The sequence below is a fragment of the Neovison vison genome, chromosome 3 (assembly GCF_020171115.1).
Source record: "Neovison vison isolate M4711 chromosome 3, ASM_NN_V1, whole genome shotgun sequence".
Classification (NCBI taxonomy): domain Eukaryota; kingdom Metazoa; phylum Chordata; class Mammalia; order Carnivora; family Mustelidae; genus Neogale; species Neogale vison.
The window spans coordinates 68,422,242-68,442,295 of record NC_058093.1 but is presented as its reverse complement, the minus strand read 5'-3'; the positions used below and the strand labels follow the sequence as shown (position 1 = coordinate 68,442,295).

Below are 20,054 nucleotides of genomic sequence, written 5' to 3'. Positions count from 1 at the left end.
AACTATCCTGTGGGAAAATGTTTAGAAGTCTCAGATTAAGATGTGTACACAGACGCACATACAAAATAGATCTTTGTTTTTAATGCTGACAGAAACTTGTTTCCTGAAGCTGGAAATGAGTCACTGAAAATAACACAACAGAACAGCATACAAGTTTCAGGCAAATGGAGCACTTTTACCCAAGAAATATTCAGATTTATCTTTACCTTGTATATCTGAAAGGTAAAGTTTTCCCCTCCTGTTGGACTGAGAACAGAGTATGTATGGAGTAAGGTTCCAAATGGCTTGAAATCAACTTCTTTTTCCAGCAAAGAGAGAAAATCATTTGTGTTTGTACAAAATCCAGGTGGGATGATTTGTCTAATTTTCCCCTCAACATCATCTGCCTAAAGAATAGAGGTTAAAAGACATAAGAAAAAATTAGTAACAAATTTGACTTTTAATTGAATATGCTTAATTTCTTTGAAATGGACAAAACTCACAAAAATCACAAAACTGCAGTTCATAGTTAAAGAAGTAAACACATGGAGAGCTGGAAAAGGATAAGTTTTGTGTGCACAAGAGACTATCTCCCAAATCTGAGATGAACATAAGTTTAATACAGAAATAAGAAAGAACAGACAGGTAGCCTGAAATCAAGAACAAGAATGAGGACAATGCTACTGAAATTTCTAATATCTACAAAATGCGGACTATATCCTTTCAGGACAATTTGAACTGGCCCAAACAAAAGGCTGCTTATTATTTTATGTATATCAAGGAGACCGTATTATCCAAGACATGAGATGATCACAAGCAGTGGTAAGGTGAGGCTATAGTCTGACTAAACAAATTGCAAACTCACAATGAACAAGTAGACAGGTCATAACTCCTTTATACATTAAACTCAGTATTAACACGACAATCTAAAAAATATACCCACTTAGGACATACATAATTTATATGAATGGATATATTATCCACTCATCTCTATAATGTGACACAATTTTTATAGACTTGGATTTGTGACAGTAAAAAGAGACAAGCCTGGACAACAAAATTAAACTCAGAGACTAAAATTACCCTTGTTAAACAACCTCAATGAATGTTAAAACTATCAGCTGAGCAGACTTCATAATCCCTTTCAAAACCCCAAAAGCCCACTTGATTGAATACATTTACTACTTCTCTTTAACCATGAATATTTGATGAAGTCTTACAATAAAGTATTACTGCTTCTCACCAGGCAATAAAACTTAATGAATTGGTCTCAACTTAACAAAACCTTATCCCTCAATACAGTCCCTAAAAGCCTGACATTACATTCAACAAAATGAGCTTGCATTCTATTCAAACTTTTTCCTGAACAATGAGGCCAGGTTTTTACTTAATGGAGTTTGCCGTGAGTTCAGCTGTAATGTTTGTATTGTATCTATTTCCACAAGGACTGACACAAGAACACTTTGTGTTAACTTACTAAGCAGCTCTTTCATACCGTTTACATGCATGATGGGTATTAGTTCTAAACCAAGACCCTTGCTACTTAGCATTCAAAACAGGGAAATTAAGATGCTTAGGACAAAATACACTACAAAAGGCTAATACAACATGCTACTAATTCCTGTCCTTTCAACCATCTTTTAACTAAGTAGAAGCAATGCACCTGCAGATGAATAGCACTTTATTATCATTCAGTTACATTTTAGGATAGAGAACCAAGGACAGAGTTTATCACAAACAAGTTTTATTTTCAATGCTCTGGTAGCACCAACATTTATACATAACTTGTTTATAGCTATAAAAAAGAGCTAATATTTAAAATAAAGCTCTTCATTATTTTACCCAACAGCTTATTTCTAGTAAGTATTAATTTACCCTGTAAACCAAATAAACTGCATTTGGTATTTTTTGTTTAAACTGCTATCTAATGTGAAGAGACCATCTTAAACATATTTTATAGAATAGATACAATTTCAATAATTATAAGAGGAAACTGTAATAATAAGGAATAGTCTTAATGGATCTGTTGTGTGGCAATTAAAATCCAAAGCAGTAATGCGTAAAGTAGTACAATTTTAGTTCAAGGTTAAAAAAAAAAAAAAAAGTCAAGAAACGCTACTTTTAAATAAAGAGGTTTATAATCTATCAGTTTAAAGGAAAACACTTCAAAGTATTTATAGTGTACTTAATTTTAACTTTTAAAAACTTTCCCTGTATACTGTTTTCTCAACAAGGCACTGCAAAGTATGATCAAATAACTCCACATACCTCGCATCAAATGTACTTCAAAGATTTCTTAGAAACTCTTAAGTTTCAAGTAGTAGTTCTGGTGGAAGACAGAGCAACGCAAAGATTTGAGCTCAACAAAGCTGAAAGAGAGTTAACTTTCAGCCTTCAAAGGATACCTACATATCATCATAAGTATCTTCAAATAAATATTTTGCTCTAGGCAAGTTTACACATTACTTTAAGAACTTTTACAGGAGAATAAAAGGCTAAGTTTAAACACAAGGACTCTTATACATAATAGGTTAGAGAAAATGTGTATCAGATATATTACATAAAATATAGAACATAAAACCAAAGGGCTCTTCAAACCCAGAATTCAGAATCTTGCTTCACTAGAGGAAAAATGTATGCATTTCTCTATGAAATAGATTCTGTTTTAAGAAGGAAAAAAGTCCTATAACTACTTGTTTTAGAGAGCTGTACTCTTCTAATTCAGTTCAGTTAAATATTCATTTTTCATATTGGATTACTGGCCCCATAATAAAATCATCACTAAAGAAAAACCCATCTCATCATTTGAAAAAGAACTTTTTTTATTTTTAACAATTTTATTCATTTACTTATCTTAGTAGGCTCTAAGCCCAAGATGGGGCTTGAACTCACAACCCCTAGATCAACAGTCGCTTGCTCCAGGCACCTGGGCAGCACAGTCGGTTGAGTGTCTGACTTGATTTTGGCTCAAGTTGTGATCTCAAGGTCATGGGGTTGAGCCGCACCTCGGGCTCCACGCTCAGCATGGAGTCTGCCTGAGTGTCTCTCTCCCTTTCTTCCCACCCCCTCCCATGCAAGTGTGTGCACGCACTCTCTCTCTAAAATAAATAGATCTTAAAAAAAAAAGTTGCATGCTTTAGTGACCAAGCCAGCCAGGCACCCCCTCTCTATCTCATCTTTTTAAAATTCAAAGTTGAATCAAAGATTAACTGAACTCTTTTAGTTCCAATGCTTGTAGCTGAAAGTTCAGATTCTATTTCTGAAGATCAAAAAAATTCCCTACCTGCAAGAATATTATTTTAAACCTTAATTAAACTTATGGAAAAATATAGACAAGATAAGAAGGGGCGCCTGGGTGGTTCAGTTGATTAAGCATCTAATTCTTGATGTCAGCTTGGGTCTTGATCTCAGGGTCATGAGTTCAAGCCGTGCTGGGCTCTACACAGGACATGGAGCCTACTTTAAAAAAAATTAAAACAAAAAACCAAACCTGTTTAAAAAAAAAGAAAAAGAAATTAAGCTGAATAGATCAAGAATCCAGAATATAATCTGATCTACTTAACTAATAAAGACAAGCCTTACAAATATTTTCCAAACTTTTTAGAAAAGGAATGTTATAAAGATAATTATTCTATTTAGTTCTGAGGTGAGTCATGATGAAATGCTTTAGATCGTATACTCTCTCACTATGGTCATTTCAACTTCCAATGTTCTGTACTTTGTTACACATGTGATGTTCCCATGAAGGAATTTTTGCTTTTTCTCACCACTGCATAAAGCAATGTGCCTGAAAATAATGGGTAGCCTGATATGACATAAATATATTTACACTTTATTTGTATTTATCCACATTTGAAAATCAAATTACACCTTCAGCATCTTTTCCCAAACAGCACCATTTGTGTAAATTTGTCTATGTTGAGTTATTTTTGAAACAGTGATTAAAAAAGGCATGTTAAGTAGGTGGTCCTTTTATACGTGGCTAAAGTAGAAGAATTAATTAACATTGACTAGAATTCTAAGATTACCTAAGATATGCTACAAAAACAAGCCAAAAAATTTCCATTTCTACTTAATTTGCTCAATCGTACATTACCTGACAACATTTATACTGCATTAGTGTTACGCTACCTAAAATCACATATAACATTCTAAGACAAAAATCTCAATGTATAATTTTAAAGCTTTCCATATATTTTATAAAATATTATGAAAAACAGTCACAATTATGAAAAAAGTAGAGTTTTCACTCTACTTATTAGTCTACCAAAGATTATTTTTTCATTTCAAGATTAAATTTTTGTTAAGTACACAGGGTTTTTCTATAAGAGGCTAAAGAATCCAGAGAATTTTAAAAATCTGCTCTCGGGCGCCTGGGTGGCTCAGTGGGTTGAGCCGCTGCCTTCGGCTCGGGTCATGATCTCAGGGTCCTGGGATCGAGTCCCGCATCGGGCTCTCTGCTCAGCAGGGAGCCTGCTTCCTCCTCTCTCTCTCTGCCTGCCTCTCTGCCTGTTTGTGTTCTCTCTCTGTCAAATAAATAAATAAAATCTTTAAAAAAAAAAAAAAATCTGCTCTCAACTACTCTCAAATTCAATCCATTTATTAGTGGGAGACAAGGATAAAATAGAAGATTGAAGTGTACCCATGTATTTTAACTTCCTCTGCCAAACCTCTTCCCAGAAATGCTAGCAATTAGTAAGACTGAACAATCTTAGTCATACACCCTTACACTAAATGGCAATGAAATTACCTCAAGAGAAAGCAGGAGGCTCTGAAAAGTATAAGATAAAAGAAACTGAAGGCAACACAAATAAATGGAAGGATATACTGTACTCATGGTTTAGAAGAATTAGTATTATTAAAATGTTCGTACTACTCAAAACAATCTACAGATTCAATGCACCTTCCCTCAAAATACCAATGGCTTTTTTCACAGAACTAGAACAAAGAATCCCAAAATTTTGTGTGGAACCACAAAAGATCATGAATAGCCAAAGCAATCCTGAGAAAGAACAATGCTGGAGAAACCACACTCCCTGATTTCATAGTATACTAGATCACAAAGCTAGAGTAATCAAAACAGTACTGTACTGGCACAAAAACAGATACAGAGATCAATGCAATGCCTAGCAATAAACCCATACATATTGTCAATTAATGACAAAAAAGCAAGAACAATGGGAAAGACAGTCTCTCCGACAAATAGCATTGGGCAAACTGGACAGCCACATGCAAAAGAATGAAAATGGACCACTCTTGTACCTCACATACAAAAATAAATTCAAAATGGATTAAAGACTTGAATGTGAGACTTAAAACCATAAAACTCCTCAAAGAAAACACAGGTAATAAGCTCTTTAACATTGGTCTTAGTAATATTTTTTTCAGACTAGTCTCCTCAGGCAAGGGCAACAAAAGCTAAAATAAACAAATGGGATCACATCATATAAAAAGTAGAGATGGGGCACCTAGGTGGCTCACTCAGTTAAGTGTCTGCCTTCTGCTCAAGTCATAATCCCAGGATCCTGCAGTGGAGCCTGGCATCGGGCTCACTGCTCTGCAGAGTCTGCTTCTCCCTCTCCTCCCTGCACTTGCCCTCTCTCACTCTGTTGCTATCTCTCTCAAATAAATAAATAAATCTTAAAAAAAAAAAAAAAAGTGGAGTACCATCATACACTGTCGTTGGGAATGTTAACTGCTACAGCCAGTATGGAAAATGGTATGAAGTTTCTTCAAAAAAAATAAAGGAAGAACTACTATACAATCCAGCAATTTCACTTCTTGGATATTTATTGGAAGAAAATGAAAACACCAATTTGAAGAGATACATGCACCCCTGTGTTCACTGCAGCATTACTTACAATAGGCAAGATTTGGAAGCCAAATTTTCCAAGATTTGGAAGTGTCCATCATAAATGAATGGATAAAGATTAGATATATTTAAATACACACACACACACATACACACAAATACATACACACAATGGAATATTACTGTCGTAAAACGAAAGCTTGCTACTTGCAACAACACAGATGGACCTACAATACGCTACGTTAAATGTAAAAAACAAAACAAACGAGTGAACAAGACAAAACAGAAACAGATTCATATATACAGGTAAAAAACTGTTGGTTACTGGATAGGGGAATGGGAGTGGGAGTTGAAGGGGTGGGCAAAATAGATGAAAAGGATTAAGAAGTACAAAATTCCAGTTATAAAATAGTCATGGGGATGTCACATATGGGAACGCAGTCAATAATTTGTAGTAACTTCGGTGACAGATGATAACTGGACTTGCCATGGGAATTACTCATAATGTATAAAGATATTAAACAACAACAAAAAATGGATCACTATAATATATACCTAAAAACTAAAAGGATTCTGTATGCTAATTCCACCTCAATTAAAGAGAGGTCAGGAGGTATCAGTAAAAGCAAAGGTCAGAGACAACCATAGGAGGAACAGACCAATAGTGTCTGAACAATAAAGTTTATTGTAGTAAAATTCAGAAGAATTATGTTGCCTTTAAAGATGATGGCTAGTGGGGATGTTTTATAAGCTTCTCAGTTGCGTCTAAAAACTTTCACATGGAACTGGAGAACTCAGCTTGGAGAGGAAAAATGGATGATGAAAGATTAATGTAATGGCAAAATTTTAATAAGCAAATTAACTTCTAAGCTGATATGCCATGGTTTCTAACCACCTCACCTAAAAGAGTTTATCTTTCATACACAAAAATACTACTACATATTATAGTCTGTGAAAACTCCAATATGATATATAATAGTCTCAAATATAACATACCTAAAACAAAAATCTTGATTTTTTTTTCCTATTTAGACCTACTTCTCCAATCTTTCTTAACTCAGTTAATAGTACTATTATTAAAGCTAAGCAATAGGATCCTCCTTGTTTCTCTCTTCCATCTCATTAAATTTAATTTAAAAGTAAATCCTACTGGCTCCATCTTCAAAATATATCCCCAGACAGCCAACTAAATGTAATGTAGTGTCACCTGTAACACTGCAACGTTCTGGTCTCCCTTCTTTTAATCTTTCCCCCTGCAGTATGTTCTCTGCAAAGCAGCCAAACCGCCCCTCCCCCGCTTTTTTTAAAAAAGATTTTAGTTATTTATTTGACAGAGACAGCAAAAGAGGGAACACAAGCAGGGGGAATGGGAGCGAGAGAAGCAGGCTGCCCGCTGAGTGGGGGAATCCGACGTGAGGCTCAATCCCAGGACCCTGAGATCATCACCTGAGCCGAAGGCAGACGCTTAACGACTGAGCCACCTAGGCGCCTCCCCCAAAAATCTTCTGAAAATATAGATCATCATATCACTCTTACCTAGTTAAAACCTCTAAAGGCTGTCAACTATTCTCTACCTGACAAGATCTAGTTTTGCCAACCCATTCAACCATCTCCTACCCTTCTCTCCATTACCATAATCATTTAACAACAGAGATATTTCTGAGTATTCTCCTTTCAGGGTCTTTGTTACTAGGCTCTTCCCTAGGTTATTACATTACATTGGCTCCTCTTCATTCTATGAAGGAACCAGCAAAGTATTTCTTCGTAACACTACTTACTATTTGTTTACTGACTGTTCCTCCTAGCTCATTCCCATAAGAGGAATGATTTTGTTTTCTTGCCACTCTTTCCCTGGCATCAAGAACACAGAGGCACTGTGGAATGAACATTCTTAATGCAAACTGAGATAAAAGAGGCAAGCCCATTCCCTCCACATCCATTACCCATTCTTTTTTTATAAGGGGGAAAAAAGTCTTTGCTTGAACATGTAATTTAAATAAATGATCTTCGACCATGAAGCAAATAATCCCACAAGAAGACATTATCAAAGATTGATTCCTTACTCATAACACAGTACTTCTAAATGGAAAAACCTGGTTTTCAAGAATGGAGCAATTAGAAGTCAATGCAAATACATAGCTATTTTCACTGCAAATAGTATTTGAAAGATTTACCAATAACTAAGTCAATAGTTCCTTTGGAAGAAATCAATTCAGCACTATCAGCTGGAACATAAAAAAAAAAAAAAAAAAGACACCAAAACCTTCAAACAACAGTAAATTTTGTACAACACTAGGGAAACTACTACCTGCATTTTTAATAAGAGTATATAGCTGGGCTCGAGAATTTAATAATCTAATAAGAAACATATGATTAGGAAAAAAACTCCACTTTAATAAGCCTATTTTGCATGCTAGTTTATCTAGCATCGTATGAATTTGGGCAAGTCCTTACAATGAAACACAATTTTAAAAATTAAAAACAACAACAACAGCAACAACAAAGAACAACAACGAAACCCCAAAAAACCCCAAATCAACCAGTCCCAAGTCACGAGAAGTTTGGGGGCATGAGGTTGGCAAAAGATTTAAGTCAGAAGTTTAAAGTCAGTTTAAAGCCTTGAAAAAGTTTAATTGTTAATGTGTTAGGCATTGCTACTTGTACAGAAGGGAGTTAGGATATCCATAATGCAGTGATACATAAAATCTTTGCTTAGTTACGTGAAGCACAGTATTCTCAATATAGCAGATCTGATCTGATAAAACCTCCTGGATTTTTAAATTCAAGGGACAAGAGATTTTACTCTAAGAATGCAATTTTCAACTTTATAAATGTGATTCAGTGACAAAATGGCATTTCATTAAAAAAAAAATCAACTCTGAAGTAATTCTTGATGAAAAGTTTCATCAAGGGATGAAACTTGAAGGGAAGTAGGTAGGGGAACGGGTTAAATGGGTGATGGGATTAAAGAGTAGTACACTTGCTGTAATGAACATTGGTGATGTATGGCATTACTGAATCACTATATTATACACTGGAAACTAACACTGCAGTGTATGTTAACTAACTGGAATTTAAATAAAACCTTAAAAATAAAGTTTTAATGCCTTTAGATAGGAATGCCCAGAAACAGAACTCTAAAAAACATAACTTTCTTCAGATCCCTCAGAGATTCATGTCTATCCCAAACATGCAAAATACAATCATCCCATCCCAACATCCCCAAAAGTTTCAATCATTCCATCATCAGCTCAAGTCCAAAATGTCATTATCTAAGTTATTCAAATAGACTCTGGGTATGATATACACCATGGGGCAAAATTCTTTTCCACCTGTAAAACTAGAAAATAAGTTACCACTTCTAAAATATAGTAGTGGAACAGGCACAGGATAAATTATGGAGTTTCCCAAAGGGGAGAAAACTGTAGGAAAAAAGGAGTCACTGGAACCAAGCAATTTCAAAATTCAGAAGGTCAAATTCCATTAGTGTTCAAAACCTGAGAATACTGTGGCCTGTGGCTCTACCTTCTGGGCCATTATTCCTTTTTCTTGAAGGGAAGCACATGTTTGTAGCTGAGTAGTGCAATCAACCCATTTCCTACCTATAGAATTTTGGAAGTTCATTAGCCTTTCCTCAACCTGTCAGTTCAAACTGGCAGTGTTTCTGCTGACAGAACATTCTTAAAACTCTTCTAGGTCACCTGTATTTGCCAAGAGGGTTCACATCATTAGATAAGATGGTCCTACAAAGGACTTTATTCAATCTCTATTTCTGGTTTTTACTGAGATTACTGAGATCCATGAGTCCTGTGCATAATTCCTTCAGAAAGAACAAAAGGTTATCTAGCCATGCTCTTGGATTTCTTTCTAAAGCACACTTTCCTGACAATCTCCTAATTTCAGTGTCTTCTGCTACCTGAATAGACTGAGAATCTCCCAAATCAAGTCCTGGATCTTTTTCACTTTATAGCTCTTCCCACAATCTATTCCTTTCCTCTTACATTTACTATAAGCCACAAGAAACCAGGCCACAACTTAAATACTTTGTTTGGACATCTCCTCAGCTAAATATCCAACTTCACGGCTTATTATCTTCTCGTTTCTATATAAATGTAGGATACAATTCAGCTAGGCTTCCTGGCTCTATATAACAAATATCTCCTTTCCTCATTTTCTAATAATATCTTCATTTCCCTTTGACTTCTTCAACATCCCTATTTCTACCAACATACTATTTGTGACAGTACATTATTCCCTAAGAATACAAGTTTTCTCTCCCATGCTCCTAACTTTATTCTGAGCCTTCACCAACAATGCCTTTAAAGTCCATCATCTATTCAAGGGAGTCTACGCTTCTTCTATCATGTGCCTCAAAGTTCTTCAAGTTTGTACCCGTAACCCATTTCCAAAGACATTTCTACAGTTTCAGTTATTTGTTTCAGTAGCACCCGACTTTCTGGTATGAAAATCTGTATTAGTTTCTATGGCTGCTGTAACTAACTACCATAAACTTGGAGGCTTAAAACAACAGATTTAGGGCACCTGAGTGGCTCAGTGGGTTAAGTCTCTGCCTTCAGCTCAGGTCATGATCCCAGGGTTCTAGGATGTAGCCCCACATCGGGCTCTCTGCTCAGCAGGGAGCTTCCTCCTCTCTCTGACTGCCTCTCTGCCTACTTGTGATCTCTGTCTGTCTCTCTGTCAAATAAATAAATAAAATCTTATTTAAAAAAAACAAAAACAAAAACAAAAAAACAACAGAGATTTATTCTCCCACAGCCTAGAGGTAAAGTCTAAAATCACTATCACTGTACTAAAATCAAAGTGTCAACAGGGCCACACTCTCCCCAGACTCCAGTGGAGTCTTTTCCGTGGTTCTTCTAATTCTGGTGGCTACAGTATTCCTTGGCTTGTGGTCACATCATTCTGCCTCTGCTTCCTGAGGGCTGGTAATTCGGCCTGCCCTGGATGCATTCTCTTTAATGCCTCTCTTTGCCTTCACTCTCTTTTGGTTCATTTGTTTCAAAGTTTTATGTCATCAGCTTAAATGCCCATGTTCTTAAGGAAATATATTAGCAAAATCTGTGGAATCAGAAATTAGCAAGAGAAATTTAAATGAGCAAATTCTATGTGAAGAAAAAGTAGAAAATTTGGCTATTGCCTTCAATTTATTGTCTTATTTAACTTCTGGGAAGTGAAGTAATTTTCATATCCACAATAAAAAAACAGAAGTTGGTAAACAAAATACAACTCTGATCATAAAAATAAAGGGTTTTTAGAGAAGGTCCACTCAGGAAATAGATCAGGCTAAGGATCATCATCAAAGGTTAACTGTAGTGACAGGAAGGCAATTACCTCCATAAATAAAGATAATCCGTGGTTTTATTTATTTTTTTTTAAGATTTTATTTATTTATTTGACAGAGATCACAAGTAGGCAGAGAGGCAGGCAGAGAGAGGAAGAGAAGCAGGCTCCCTGATGAGCAGAGAGCCCGATGCGGGGCTTGATCCCAGGACCTGAGCTGAAGGCAGAGGCTTTAACCCACTGAGCCACCCAGGCGCCCCCCAATCCGTGGTTTTGAAGCTACTATATAACAGTTTCCCTCCTCCCTCAAGCTTTAAATTTTAAAACCTGTTTTATACTCAAATGGAAAGCAGAGTTAAAGATAAATTTATTATTGTTCTTACCTCTACACAGTCAAAATTCTCATCAACTTTAGATGCATATTCAACACGAAACATTGTTGACAGGCTACCAGCAATATAGTATAACAGGATCTTCAAACCCTTGTAACCAAAAGCAGTTTCACTGAAAAGGAGAAAAATATCAGTAATCTGAGACTCCAGAAAGACTCTTTGCAAAGTCATTACAAAGAATTAGCTCTCTATATAAAAAAGTTTAACTTTATGGGTAGTTTCAAGATTTTACCATACTTATTTTAGAAACAAGTACTTGTAATAAAACTGCCTCAGCTTTCCTCATTTATAAAATAAGAGAGGGGCACCTGGCTGGCTCAGCTGGTAGAGCACCTGACTCTTGATCTCGGGGTTGTGAGTTCAAGCCCCATCTTAGGTGGAGAGATTACATAAAAATAAAATCTTCAAAATAATAGAATATGAGAGAATAATAGCACCTACCTCAGGGACATTGTTTGGGTTACATGAGCAAGTTAATACCTATAAACTGCTTCTAATGTTGACCAGCATGTTATACAAATTATGTAATAAATATAATACATCATTGTGGCTGCTTCTGCTATTATTAGTATCAGAAGGCATTTCAAATCAGACACAAGTGGTATGAAACTGGTACCTTGCTAGGCAAGCAGCTAAGATGTAGCTTTGGCCCAGTCTTTCCTCTAGTTTACCACTTGCTTCCATCATTAACATCCAGAGTTGCTGAAAATGGTAGAAGCACCTATCTAATTACATCACCCTATGAACTCAGAAAGCAGATCTAGAGCTGCTGTTTTTCCAGCCCTGCTCCTTTCAACCCACTTATACTTCGATATTCTCTTTTCTGGCTTAAAAAGGAGTCTTCCAAAATGTGCATCTAAAATATCCAGAATAGGTAAAGCTATACAGACAGAAGGTAGGTTAGTGATTCCTAGGGCTGGGGAGATTAAGGGAGGAAAAAGAGAATGACTGCTAATGGTTATGGGAATTTTGGTGGGAATGACAAAATGTTCTGAAATTGACTGTAATGACTGCACAACACAATATACTAAAAATCACTGAATTGTATACTTTAAATACATGAATTATATGGTAAATTACATCTCAATAAAGCTTTTTTTTTTTTTAAGTGAATTCTGAAGAAGAGTACCTGAAAGGAGCAGTGTCATTTTCAGATTTCTGTCCAGGCTACCAAAATAAAACATAAGCAGGATCTATTCCAGGACTCTGAAAGTTATGTGCATAAAATGCAGTGGCAATGATAAGTAGGATCAAGACCAATGTCATACTTGAGTCATAAGATACAGGGTTATGATTATGTGACTGTCACCTGTCTACCTTAGAAGGGGAGTATGTAAGCATTTTTTTTTTTTAAAGATTTTATTTTATTTATTTGAGAGAGAGAGACAGTGAGAGAGAGCACGATCGAGGAGAAGGTCAGAGAGCGAAGCAGACTCCCCATGGAGCTGGGAGCCTGATGTGGGACTCGATCCCGGGACTCCAGGATCACGCCCTGAGCTGAAGGCAATCGTCCAACCAACTGCGCCACCCAGGCGTCCCAGTATGTAAGCATTTTTAATGACATGTAAAACAGAATGAATGTACAAAGTACCACTGAGAAGCAATCTGTAAGACTGGATTCTATGCACCTAAGGAAGAGATTTTAAATAGCAGGAAGAGGAAAGGAATAAAATAAATAACGATAGAAATCCCCAAAGAAAATATTCTTCTCTTTATAATAAAATAAAACATATTTAAAATACAAAAGAAAAAAAATACAAAAGGTTCAAATTTTGGCATGAATCAATATGTACTAAAATAGAATTATTAATATTTAAAAGCACATAAAATGCCCAATCCAATACATTAATAATGAAAAGTTCTGAGGAAATTTGTTCCATGGAGAGACATTTGTTAATTTCGAAACACATTAAATAAATATGTGAACAATGCTGAAATAAGACATACGAATAATAGCCACGAGGGCAGTATTTTAAATATCAACCATGTCAAAACACCCTTTCCTACTACAACAAAGCAGGGTTCCTTGGGAAAATGGCTAACTCCAGAACTAGTAGAGTAAGTAGAAGATGAATCTTGAACATCTTATTGTATTTCAAAGTAAAGTATCCCCCAAGTGATGATGGTTTATCAAAAGGATTCAAAAACTGGTTTGAAATGGGATAATTTGACCATCATAATTAATAACAGTAGCAGATTATGACCCCTTGGATTAAAAAAGAATCTTTGAGTCTATTCTGATAGAAACAAAGAAATACATAAGGGGAAAAAGAAAAGCTCTTCCTTAGAGAATGCCAATAAATGTAGAAAGTATGACAGAGTTAGAAAATCACCATTTTGCCACCACAATAAAAGATTCAAGCAAGAATCATCAACAGATTTAAAACTACTGGGTGAGGGGTGCTTGGGTGGCTCAGTTGGTTGGGCCTCTGCCTTCCGCTCAGGTCATAATCTCGGGGTCCTAGGACCGAGCCCCGCATCGGGCTCTCTGCTCAGCAGGAAACCTGCTTCCCCTCCTCTCTCTGCCTGCTCATGATCTCTCTCCCTCTGTCAAATAAATAAAATCTTAAAATAAAATAAAACTACTAGGTGAAAGTCTGATGGGAAATAGGATCTTTTCAGTCTCAGAATATCTCCCCACAGATGACATAATAAAAGGAAAAACCTTATAGTGCAGAAAACTGACACACACCTCTAAACTAAGTGATACTACTCTTACAACTTTCTGCAAATACGTTTTTCAGCACCAAAAGTTTAAAAAAAAAAATGGTAACTAACTATTCTAATGATGTTATAAAGCTGTAGGAAATAAAGGAATTGTGCTGAATATCCCAGGACATATCTTTAACCTTGTTTTTAAAAATAAAATTTATTGTAGTGCCTGAGTGGCTCACTCGGTTAAGTGCCTGTCTTGAGCTCAGGTCATGATCCCGGGGTCCTGGGATCAGGTCCTGCATCTGGCTCCCTGCTCCACAGGGCAGCCTGCTTCTCCCTCTCCCTCTGCCCACAGCTCCCCCTGCTTGTGTGTGCTCTCTCTCTCTCTGTCAAATAAATAAATAAAAGCTTTTTAAAATAAATAAATAAATAAATTTATTTAAACTGCTTATTTACTTGTCATAGAAGAACTTGAGCTTTCTAGCTTCGGGAGAGCATATTCTGTACTAAGAGCAGTATAGCAAAGCAACTGAAGAAAAAAGTGGTAATTATAAATATGGGCTTCATAGATTGCCTGAATCTGAAATTTGGTCATTCATATGTCCATAAGCAGCTACTCAATTCCACCAATGTACAATGTAATGAATGATAATACCATCGCTAAGATTGTTGTGAGAATTAAATGAGCTAATATATCCACAGCACTATGTGATAGGTATTGTACAGTAAACTGGTATCTCAATGTCAAAAATGCCATTCTAATGTCTATTTTAAAGTAAATTACATAAAAAACAGTGAAGAAAATAAAGTCTGACTTCTAGATTAAGAAAAAAAAGTTTTTTATTGGCCACACTGATTGGGCAAAATTACTTACTCATCCCCAAAGAGTTGATGGGTATATTCTGGAAAGAAAGTTCTAATGTCATTCTCAAGATCTTCAGGGAAACGAACTGTTTAAAAGAATAAAAATTATAGAGATATTAAAGATACTAAATTAAAGATATTAAAGGTGACAGGTATTTCCATTTCAAGAATTTCACTATAACTAGGATACAGCCAACAATCCTTCTTACGTAAAATGTCACTTTTCCATTATATGATTTACACTGGATTCTCATGAGACAAATGAACAATGAAAATTAGAATATCACTAAGTGCTTCAGCATCAAAACCCTACTGATTTTAAGAATTAGATAACTAGATATGACAAAGGCATCTGATTTAGTTTTTATTTTTCTGTATGTTTACATAAAATGCAAAGAATAAAAGAAAACCAAACCAAAAAAGACACTTTGAGATAAGCAAAGCTACAGCATCAAAAAAAAAAAAGGACTAAAAAAGAACGCTATAGGAAACATTCTGAGAATAAGAGTACTCAGAGTTTGTGGGTTTTTTTAAAAATAAGATTTTATTTATTTATTTGCCAGAGAGAGACAGCAAAAGGGAACACAAGCAGGGGGAGTGGGAGAGGGAGAAGCAGCTTCCTGCCTAGAAAGGAGCCCGATCCAGGGCTCTATCCCAGGACCCTGGGATGGAGCCCGATCCAGGGCTCTATCCCAGGACCCTGGGATCATGACCTGAGCCAAAGGCAGCCGCCTAAGGACTGAGCCACGCAGGTGCCCCAAGAGTACTCAGAGTTTTAAGGAGGCCTTTATCATTACATCATTCTTTATCAGTGCAAGATGATATTCATGTTGTTCCTAAGGTGGGTTTTTTTTTTTTTTTTCCTATTAAAAGTAATGCTGTGGGGCGCCTGGGTGGCTCCATGGGTTAAGACCTCTGCCTTCAGCTCAGGTCATGATCTCAAGGGCCAGGGATCGAGCCCCTCATCGGGCTCTCTGCTCAGTAGGGAGCCTGCTTCCCTCTCTCTCTCTCTCTCTGCCTGCCTCTCTGCCTACTTGTGATCTCTCTCTGTCAAATAAATAAATAAAATCTTTAAAAAAAATAGTAATATTAAAAAAAAATCACTCATTACAGGATAGATCAACATTGTATGTCTTCTGCTTCAATGCAATATAAAATATACAGCCATCATCTATAAAACATTTTCTTACCAAAAATGTTTATGCTAGCTCTAATGCAGCTTTAATTAAATCTTCCAACTTACAAGAAATATAAAGGACAGGGTAACAAGTTAAATACTACCAAAAGAAAACATATAGATCCAGAATGTAAATGTTTATTAATTCTACTCAATAACATTACTCTTCCAAATAAACCAATGGTATGGAGAAAAGACTGTTCTGGATTAAAAGAGATTTAAGAAACATTACAGCCAAACATGATGCATGATCCTTGACTGAATTCTGGGTTAAATACTTTTTTTTTTTTTTTTTTTTTAAAAAAGCTACTGAATGGTTGCCTGGGTGGGTCAGTCTGATAAGTGTCTGCTTTCAGCTCAGGTCATGATCCCAGGGTCCTGAGCCCCATATCAGCCTTACACTGGGCTCCCTCCTCAGCAGGGAGTCTGCTCCTAACTCTGACTGCCACTCCCCTGGTCGTCCTTGCCCTCTCCCTCCTTCCCTCTCTCTCTGGCAAATAAATAAAATAAAAATAAAGCTACTGAAGACTTTCAAGGACAATCAAGAAATCAGAAAATTATATAATAATAGTAATTATTAATTACCATTAATTTCCATAGGGATAATAAAGGAATTGTCATAATTATGGAATTATGGTTATCTATGTGAATATTCATGTACTAGGACTGTCATGATGTTCAGAAATCTACTTTTGGGGCACTTGGGTGGCACCGTCAATTAAGCGTCCAACTCTTGGTTTTAGTTTGGGTTGTAACCTCAGGGTCATGAGATCAAGCCCTGAGTCAGGCTCCAAGTTTGGTGCAGAGTCTGCTTGGGATTTCCTCTCCCTCTCTCCCTCTTCCCTGTATGAGCGTGTGTACTTTCTTTCAAATAAATAAATAAATCTTTTTAAAAAACTACTTTCAAATAATTTAGCAAAAAAGTATGTATTAAAGCAGATATGATAAAATGTTAATTGTTGAATTTAGATTTGGATATATACGTTAAGTATTGTTCTATTCTCTCAACTTTGCTCTGTATTAACAAATTTTTTTTAAAGATTTTGTTTATTTATTTTACAGAGAGAGAGATCACAAGTAGGCAGAGAGGCAGACAGAGAAAGAGAGAGGAGGAAGAAGGCTCCCCACTGAGCAGAGAGCCCAATGTGGGGCTCGATCCCAGGACCCCAGGATCATGAGCTGAGCCGAAGGCAGAGGCTTTAACCCACTGAGCCACCCAGGTGCCCCAGTATTAATAAATTTTCATAATGAAAACTGAAACTGAAAAAAAACCCTGGGCAAATACAGCAAAATGTTAAGATGTGAAACAGTTAAGTGATGGGATCATGATACTCATTAGCCTGCTCTATATTTTCTGCATGTCTATAATATTACATAATAAAAAAAAATCCAGGGACGCCTGGGTGGCTCAGTTGGTTGGACGACTGCCTTCGGCTCAGGGCGTGATCCCGGAGTCCCGGGATCGAGTCCCACATCAGGCTCCCAGCTCCATGGGGGAGTCTGCTTCGCTCTCTGACCTTCTCCTCGCTCATGCTCTCTCTCACTGTCTCTCTCTCTCAAATAAATAAATAAAATCTTTAAAAAAAAAAAAATCCAATATGTCTAGACTTTTTAACCCCTCAAATTTCCCACTACTGACCTCTAAAATTTAAAAATGTTTGGAAGTCTCTAGAAATTATTAAAAATTAATTTCAAACTACTGCTTTTAATATATAGTATTTCGGTAGTGATGAGAGACACAGAGAAAAAGAAATGTAACAAGTGTCAAAATAACTATTTCTATAATTTGGATTTGCCTTCTTCCAATATACCTGTCATCTAAACTATTAAGGTTTTACTATCAGCATGAAATTTAGTCCATAGGTAATAGGAACTAAAAGAAAGGAAAGCAAAGTGATGCGTCTTTCAGCTGAAGTGAAAATCAAATAGCTTAAGGGTAAATATATAGTCAAATATTTATTGTTTGGTTCTGATTAGATTTGGGTGAAAGAATCTAACAGAAATCCTTTAAAATCAATGCTGTGTATATTACAAAGGATTTTTTTAGTATAGAATAAATGAAGTTTTTATATTAGTCATTGTATTACATGAAAAACTGTTCACTGTACTACAGTTAGCCACACAGAGCAGATTCCTAAAAAGTTGCCCCAAATTCCTGGGATTACACACTGAGAAGATACCCAAGGTTATACTTTACAGAGATTAGACTAAAAGTAATTTCCTCAAAAAGGGTCTTTAAGGTAAAAAGTCCTTGGCCTAGATAAAAGGAACCAACAATTAGCTCTAGGAGGTTAGTCTCTCTCACAGATAAGAAACAAAGATGAATTTTCTACTTTTTAAAAAATATTTTTATTTATTTATTCGACAGAGAGAGACATAGTGAGAGAGGAAACACAAGCAGGGGGAGTGGAAGAGGATGAAGTAGGCTTCCCCCTGAGCAGGGAGCCTGATTCGAGGCTCGATCCTGGGACCCTGGGATCCTGGGATCATGACCCAAGGCAGACCCTGAACTACTGAGCCACCCAGGTGCCCCTCTACTTTTATTTAAAAAACAAACAAACAAACAAACAAAAAAAACCTCAGGGCACCTGGCTCAGTGGGAGAACATAGGACTCTTAATCTTGGGGTCATGAGTTCAAGCCCCACATTAAATGTAGAGCTTACTTGAAAAAATAAAAAGAAAAACCCTCAATATTTACATAACTGTAGTAATTACCACAAAAGAAATGAAACCACATCTCTGTATTTGTCTATTCTGGACATTTCACATAAATGGAATCATACAATATGTGCCTTTTATATCTGGCTTCTTTCTTTTTTCTTTTTCTTTTTTTTTTTTTAAGTGGGCTCCACACTCAGCATGGAGCCCAACACAGGGTTTGAACTCAGAACCCTCAGATCAAGTGCCAGAAACTTTTTTTTTAATTTAATTTTTTGCTGTGTGTTCCAAAATTCATTGTTTATGCACCACACCCAGTGTTCCATGCAATACGTGCCCTGCTTAATACCCACCACCAGGGTCACCCATCCCCCCACCCCCCTCCCCTCCAAAACCCTCAGTTTGTTTCTCAGAAGCCACAGTCTCTCAAGGTTTGTCTCCCCCTAACTTAACCAACTGAGTCACCCAGGTGCCCATGTCTGGCTTCTTTCACTTTGTATGTTTTAGAGGTTCATCCATGTTACAGCATGTACCATTAATTCATTCCTTTTTGTGGTTGAATAATATTCTACTATATGGATATACCATATTTTGCTTATCCAGTCCTCAGTTAATGGACATTTAGGATGTTTCCATTTTGGGGTTAGTATGAATAATGCTGCTATGAACGTTCCTGAACAAGTTTTTGTGTGAACAGAGAATATGCCAACACAGGACATATTCATAATAAGCAGTCACACAGTGTTATTAACCATATTATTAGTTGTCACTTGAACATTTACTGTGTACCAGGCAATTTGCTAAGGATTTTATAAACATTATAGTTAATCTCCACAAGAACTATAAAAGGTAGGCATTATTATTATCTCCATTTCCAGATGAAAAATGCAAAAAAGACTATTTGCTCATGGACACAAAATAAGTATGGGCATCTGGGTGGCTCAGTGGGTTAAGCCTCTGCCTTTGGCTCAGGTCATGATCTCACGGTCCTGGGATCGAGCCCCGCACCAGGCTCTCTGCTCGGTGGGGCGCCTGCTTCTTCCTCTCTCTGCCTGCCTCTCTGCCTGCTTGTGATCTCTCTCTCTGTGTTAAATAAAATCTTTAAAAAAAAATAAGTATGGGCTTAAGGATGAATCAACCTGACATATATACGTGTACATGAGAACATGTACAGAGTGTGAACTCTCCTGGATATCACAAACATTAAATATTTCT

At 36.4% G+C, this 20,054-nt stretch overlaps 1 protein-coding gene across 2 annotated transcripts in view; it reads right to left on the bottom strand.

Annotated features, from left to right (window-relative positions):
- The window catches only part of HAT1 (histone acetyltransferase 1), a 59,496-nt gene that overhangs the window by 26,693 nt on the left and 12,749 nt on the right, over positions 1-20,054 (bottom strand). For both annotated transcript variants that reach the window (XM_044242336.1, XM_044242337.1), the window contains exons 3-5: positions 15,014-15,089; positions 11,476-11,596; positions 207-386 (exon numbers count right to left, since the gene is read on the bottom strand). In XM_044242336.1, coding sequence (XP_044098271.1) covers positions 207-386; positions 11,476-11,596; positions 15,014-15,089 — 377 coding nt within the window. The remainder of the gene's footprint in view (positions 1-206; positions 387-11,475; positions 11,597-15,013; positions 15,090-20,054) is intronic.